This window comes from Coenobita brevimanus, chromosome 73 (genome assembly GCF_032717465.1).
Source record: "Coenobita brevimanus isolate Jiangsu-jjx chromosome 73, ASM3271746v2, whole genome shotgun sequence".
Classification (NCBI taxonomy): domain Eukaryota; kingdom Metazoa; phylum Arthropoda; class Malacostraca; order Decapoda; family Coenobitidae; genus Coenobita; species Coenobita brevimanus.
This window is the reverse complement of record NC_137026.1, coordinates 36,998,254-37,004,966: the sequence shown is the minus strand read 5'-3', so window position 1 is coordinate 37,004,966 and position 6,713 is coordinate 36,998,254. Positions and strand designations below refer to the sequence as shown.

At 38.4% G+C, this 6,713-nt stretch overlaps 1 protein-coding gene across 1 annotated transcript; it reads left to right on the top strand.

Annotated features, from left to right (window-relative positions):
- Positions 1-304: 304 nt before the first annotated feature.
- LOC145407544 (uncharacterized) lies at positions 305-4,113 on the top strand. Its single transcript, XM_080278467.1, has 3 exons — positions 305-371; positions 2,552-3,337; positions 3,506-4,113. The coding sequence occupies exons 1-3, from the start codon at positions 305-307 to the stop codon at positions 4,111-4,113; spliced, it is 1,461 nt and encodes a 486-aa protein (XP_080134593.1).
- Positions 4,114-6,713: the final 2,600 nt, after the last annotated feature.

Below are 6,713 nucleotides of genomic sequence, written 5' to 3'. Positions count from 1 at the left end.
CAGGAAACCATTTACAACATTGGGTGGTAACTATATAACCAACTCATACATGTTCCCTATGTGTCAGCAAGTGGGTTGGTGGTGGGGTAGTTTCCCTCCATATAAAATAACTAACTTGCAGCCAAACGACCACCTATTACGGGATTATGGTGTCTGGCAATAGATATATAGGTAGATAGACGAGTACAGTATCCTTGAGTTAGTGAGTAATGTGGTGTGGATGTTTTTCAGGAGTGGATGGATTGCCATTGCTGGTGACTCAACTCTGGCCATTTCTACCTCTTCACCAAGTTAGCTGCCATCCATGACTGGACTAAACCACATATCTGCAGTTGCTACTACACATCAAGTTAAGCCACAGTGGAATGAAGGTTAGTATTGCTTTGCAGTTCTGTAGCAATTATCAGTCATTGGTATCATTATCCATGTGTAGTTTTCTTTGGGGCAGAGGGCAGTGAAATGGCAGGGGCAGGGCGACATGTAGGTGATTTGTCAGTGCCCACCCCTTACAGGATTAAGGCATCTGCTTAGATAAATATAGTTTTCTTTGGCACAGGATGTAAAATATCCAGAACTATAAAAGGAGGCAGGTAAATGGGAAGGTTTAACAGAAGAGTAACGAGTAAAATGGGCTTTACATCCATTTATTTTATTGTCAGTCTTTTAAAAATTCTCAGCTCCATTTAGAAGGCATTACACCATATACCAATGACCTTATATTCTCTTGCAAGTTGTTCATTTTAGAGGAAGTATTGAAAAGATATGATTGATACCATTTCAGAACCAAAAAGCTCAGAGTCGGAATTAACTGCTGAGATGGAAGTTGCGGGAACCAAATAGAAAGGTGAAGGGTGGAGTCATCAGCGTACGAGTGGATAGGGTTAGATGTACTGCTTAGAAAGTCATTGATGAATAAAAGGAAGAGAGTTGGTAATAGGACGGAGCCCTGAGGAATACCACTGTTGATAGATCTAGGAGGAAAACGATGGCCTTCTACAACAGTGGCTATAGAAAGATCAGAAAGGAAGCTAGAGATGAAGGCACAGATAGAAGGATAGAAACCGTAAGAGGGCAGTTTGGAAATTAAAGATTTATGCCAGACTCGATTGAAAGCCTTTGAGATGTCAAGTGCAATGGCAAAGCTTTCACCAAAGTCCCAAAAGGAGGATGACCAGGAGTCTGAAAGGTAGGTTGGTAGTGGGTGTGTGCGTAGTGTAATATTATTGGCTTATATTTTACTTATAGTACCGGATATACAATATTATTATTCTTGAATCTATTAGTAATATACAGTAGAACCTCTCTCATTCAAACTATATGGAGGGAAGGGTTGTCCGAATTGGCAGATTGTCCGGACCATCAGGGTAATCTCCAGTTCATACCAAAAACTATCTACATATGGTATGTTTGTTAATTATTAACATATGTGGCATATGTCAACCCTACGTAACTGCAAAAGATGAAAGGATACTAAAATAACCAAACTAATCATGTACGATAGTTTTGTATTGCATAATTTACAGGTAGGGCCATGACAAGAAACTAGCCTACATTTTAAATTGTAGTGTGACTAAGGCCCATGTAGGCAAAAAAATAAATTAATTAATTAACTGTAATATTTGTAATAAAAATAAAACTTATGTAGGCAAAAAATACATTATCATCTTTGGCATATTGATAACGCCCATATGGGGACGAAGCTAATGTTTGATGTACAAGTAAAGCACATTTAAGTACAAAAAATAACCTACAGTAATCACTAAACACTGCAGAATATTCTGACCCATTTTTGTGGAAGTAAACTCCTCCTTTTAACACCTTTATTCACTGCAGAAGCTACACTGGCATTAAGGGACATGGTAAGGAGGATTAACTTTTGAAATACAGCGTAAAAATATAAACAGTTAGTGAACTAGTTGATGGAACGAATGCTAGCGTGTGTTTAAACAGGCGCCCATGTTGCGACCTAGAGTGATCCGAGACTAAACGAATAGTGATCACTTTCCGCGCCGATACTAAAAATGATTTTAGAATTACTTTCAACATATTTTTGGAGCTTATTATTTTTAAAATTTGTCCGAATTAACAGAAATCCGGATTAAAGGGGTCCGGACCAAAGAGGTTCTACTGTATTGTTATTTATTTAAAACACTTATACTTATGCTGCCAACTGAAAGCTCCTGTAACATTATTGGAACAAAATAGACTCTCTTGGAGACTGCCCGCGAGCCGGCTTTTATTGTGGCCTTTTTGTTGTTTTTGTGTTCCTGCCGTATTTACGGACAATTATTACTTGGTGTCAGGTGTGGGGTTTCCTTGAATGTCTCCCGAATAAGCAAATTATGACTGTATACCCGAAAGAAGAGGGTTTTCCGTGAAACAGCTGTAACAAGATAGCCAAGGCCTTCGTTGTTGTTGTTATTGTTAGCAAGTGAAGATGGCCGACCATAATCGCCTGCCGGGTCCTCTTTCTTTGGAAGGTAACTGTATGAGAACTGGAGGAAATTTATCCAGGAGTTCGAAATATACCTAATTAGCTCTGAAAAAGAAGGTAAGAAGAATGAAGTTAAGGTTGCATTACTCCTTCACTGTGGTGGTCGTGAGCTGCTGGACATCTACAACACACTTCCTGTGTCTGAAGAGGAAAAGAAAGACTGCAAAAAGCTAGTGGCTAGTTTAAATTTGCACTTTGAACTAAAGAAGTATACCACATATGAGAGATATTTGTTTAATACAAGGACACAACAGCCAGGTGAGAGTATTGATAGCTTCATCACAGACCTAAGAAAGAAGGCCAAGAACTGTAACTATGGTACCCTGCATGACGAATTATTAAGAGACAGAGTTATTTGTGGTATAATTGATGATACTTTAAGGAGCAGACTTTTGAGAATTGATGATCCTAGTTTAGAAGAGGTTCTGAACCAGTGCCGAACCCATGAAGTTAGTGAGGAACACCTAAAGGAATTTAATGCAGCTTTCCAGTCCACTGTTAATGTTACAAGTAAAGCCACCAAGGCCAATGCAAGGAATACCAAGAGGAATGGAAGTGAACCCAACCCAATCGATGCACAAAGCTGCAAGTTCTGTGGATTCCAGCACGTATTCAATCGCCGATTCTGCCCTGCTGCTGATCAAGAATGTCACAAGTGCGGGCGACGGGGCCATTTCAAGATTAAATGCACCTCCCAAGGACAGCGCAAGGCCCGAAGTAAGTCCGTAAGGAACGCATGTGTGGAACAGGACTACTCTTCTGGGTCTGATGAGTATCAAGATAAGACAGTGGGTTATCTGTGTGCTGAGAGTAAATCCTCCAATATAAACTACTGTAAGTCTGGTAAGAAACATGATTTAATAGAACTTGAGTTTCCAGATCATCAATGTGAATTTAGGGCTTAGATTGACACTGGTGCTGAGGTTAGTGTGCTACCAAAGAAGATTTTCGATATGATGAAGCCCAAACCAACACTAGGTAAAACCAAGACTGTTCTTGTGTCTTTTACAGGAGATAAAGTTACTCCAGTTGGTAAAATTTGGATTGAATGCCTACATAATAGTCAAAGGTACAAACTTGTGTTTCATATTGTTGATCTTGATTGTAAGCCTCTGCTAAGTAGGAATGCCTGTGAACTTCTTGGTGTTGTTAAATTTATGAAACAAGTAACGGCAAAGTCAACAGAATCTGCAATACCAGTGTCGATGAAGTCACTGATTTCAGAATATGCTGATGTTTTTCAAGGATTAGGCTGCATTGATGGTAGAGTTCACCTAGAGGTGGATCCCAGTGTAAGCCCTGTAGTGCATCCTCCAAGGAAAGTACCTGTAGCACTTAGAACTAAACTGAAGGTAGAATTAGATGAAATGGAGAAAAATGGAGTAGTTGTAAAAGAAAGTACACCAACTGACTGGGTAAATAGTATGGTGATAGTTGAGAAAGGTGACAAACTCAGAGTGTGCATAGACCCTAGAGATCTCAATAAAGCTTTAAAGAGACAACATTATCCCCTTCCTACCATTGAAGAAATTTCCACTAGATTGTCTAATGCTAAAGTATTTTCTGTCCTTGATGCCACCAAAGGATTTTGGCAGTTAGAATTAGATGAAGCATCATGAAAACTTCTCACTTTCAACACATGCTTTGGTAGGTACAGGTATCTGTGCTTAGGTTTTGGTGTTAGTCCAGCTCCAGAAATCTATCAAAGGAGGATGCACGAGATGTTTGATGATTTAGAAGGTGTAGAGGTTATAATGGCTGATATTTTAGTATGTGGAAGTGACGAGAAAGAACATGATGAAAGACTGAATACTGTGCGACAGAGATGTAGAGAAAGAAATTTGAAGCTAAACTCAAATAAACTGAAATTAAAGACAGATCAGGTAGAATATATAGGTCATGTTCTTACTCCTGATGGATTGAAGCCTGATCCTAGAAAGGTGGAGGTTATTACAAAATTTCCACCTCCTCAGGACAAAACTGAACTTCTCAGATTCATGGGTATGGTTAACTATTTAGCCAAGTTCATTCCTAGGTTGTCAAACATAAATGAACCATTAAGAAGATTATTAGAGAAGGATGCTGACTTCCATTGGGATGATGAACAAGTACAATGTTTTGAGAAATTAAAGAAACTAGTTAGTGAGGCTCCTGTTCTGAGATTTTATGATGTACGAAAACCTGTAACTCTAACTGTAGATACGTCTGGATATGCAATAGGGGCCTGTATCTTGCAAGATGATAAACCAGTTGCTTATGCAGCTACCTCACTCACTATAACACAGCAAAATTATGCTCAAATTGAGAAAGAACTTCTGGCCATTGTATTTGGTGTAGAGAAATTTCACTCTTACATATATGGAAAATCAGATGTTATTGTTGAGTCAGACCACAGGCCATTGGAAACCATTTTTAAGAAGCCTCTCTCCTTAGCTCCTCCAAGGTTACAAAGAATGTTGCTCAGACTTCAGAAATATACTCTTGAGGTAAAGTACAAGAAAGGTAAAGAGATGTATGTAGCAGAGGCTCTGAGTAGAGTCAACTGGTCTGAGGAACTTGATAAATCCTTTGATGAAGTTAATGTTAGTGTAGTTTCCATGGACTTGAATGTTGGTATTGGACTGGAAGTTGAGGTATTGAAACAGAAAATCAAGGATGACCCTACTCTGCAGATGCTAAAGGAATACACTCTTGAAGGATGGCCTGATAGTGAGAATCAAACCCCAGTAGAAATACATGCTTACTGGAACTTTAGAGAAGAGATTAGTTATTCCAATGGACTGTTAAGTAAGATGGATAGAGTAATTGTACCTAAAGAGCTGAGAAATAAAGTGATGAGGAATCTGCATAAGTCACATCAGGGTATTGAGAAAACTTTAAGATTAGCTAGGGACCTTGTATATTGGCCTGGAATGAATGGAGAAATGAAAGACCTGATTAGTTCTTGTGATACTTGTAATGCTTTCAGTAACCAACAAGTGAAAGAACCATTGATGCCTCACCCAGTACCTGATTTACCTTGGCAAAAGTTAGGTGCTGACCTGTTTGAGCTAAATGGCAAATCATACCTAATCCTTGTTGATTACTACAGCAAGTTTGTGGAAGTTGATGAATTAGAAACAACCCATGCTAGTAGTGTAGTAAAATGCTGTAAGCGTCAGTTTGCGAAGCATGGTATACCTGAAACTATACACAATGATAATGGACCTCAGTTTACTGCTAAAGAGTTTGAGCAATTCTTTAAATTTTATGGTATCCAACACACATCCTCTTCCCCTAGATATCCTCAGAGTAATGGACTAGCTGAGAGAAGTGTTCAGACTATAAAGAAACTTATGATGAAAGCATTATGGGATGGTGGTGATCTATATCAGAGTTTACTAGATTATAGAAATACTCCCATAGTTGGAGATGTCAGTCCTGCTCAGTTGTTGTTTGGCCGTAGAACCCGTAGCACTCTCCCCACAGCTCCTGGATTGCTGAAACCAGAAACTCAAGACCATGTAATCATTCAAAGAATGTTAAGAGAATGCCAAGATAAACAGAAATTCTACTATGATCAGAATGCCAAACCTTTAATTGATCTGAAACAGGGGGATGTGGTTAGGATTAATGATGGCCAAAGTAAGGAATCTAAAAAGGGGATTGTGGTGGCTCCCAGGTCTTACTTGGTGAAGGACAACTTTGGTCAGATATACAGAAGGAATAGAAGGCATCTGATTAGAACTAAAGAGTCCCCTCCCCTATGTAAGAGTCATGAATTAGATAATGAAGTTAGTATTAGGCCTTCTACCCCTCAGAATTATAATCACCTATCGTTACCCAAGTCTAGAGTCCCTACACAGTCACATACTGTACCTGTAAGAACCCCTGGTTATCCTGAAATCCATGATTTGCCAACAGATGAAAATGTGACTATAACTAGGTCTGGAAGAGTTGTTCGTCCACCAAGTAAACTTGAGTTATAATATTGATATGTTTAGTAATTTCACAAGCATCTTTTATTTATAAGGATATCTTTCCAATTTTACCATATTGAAGTTTTCTTTTAGTATAAAAAGGAAGATGTAATATTATTGGCTTATATTTTACTTATACTACCGGAAATACAATATTATTATTCTTGAATCTATTAGTAATATATTGTTATTTATTTAAAACACTTATACTTATGTTGCCAACTGAAAGCTCCTGTAACATTATTGGAACAAAATAGACT

Bases quoted from the DNA above. Each gene is read 5' to 3' on its own strand.
- LOC145407544 (XM_080278467.1), top strand. From the start codon at position 305: ATGACTGGACTAAACCACATATCTGCAGTTGCTACTACACATCAAGTT. The intron at 372-2,551 runs GTTAGTATTGCT...CTGAAAAAGAAG, and splicing joins TAAGCCACAGTGGAATGAAG to GTAAGAAGAATGAAGTTAAG. The intron at 3,338-3,505 runs GTAAGAAACATG...TGTCTTTTACAG, and splicing joins TATAAACTACTGTAAGTCTG to GAGATAAAGTTACTCCAGTT.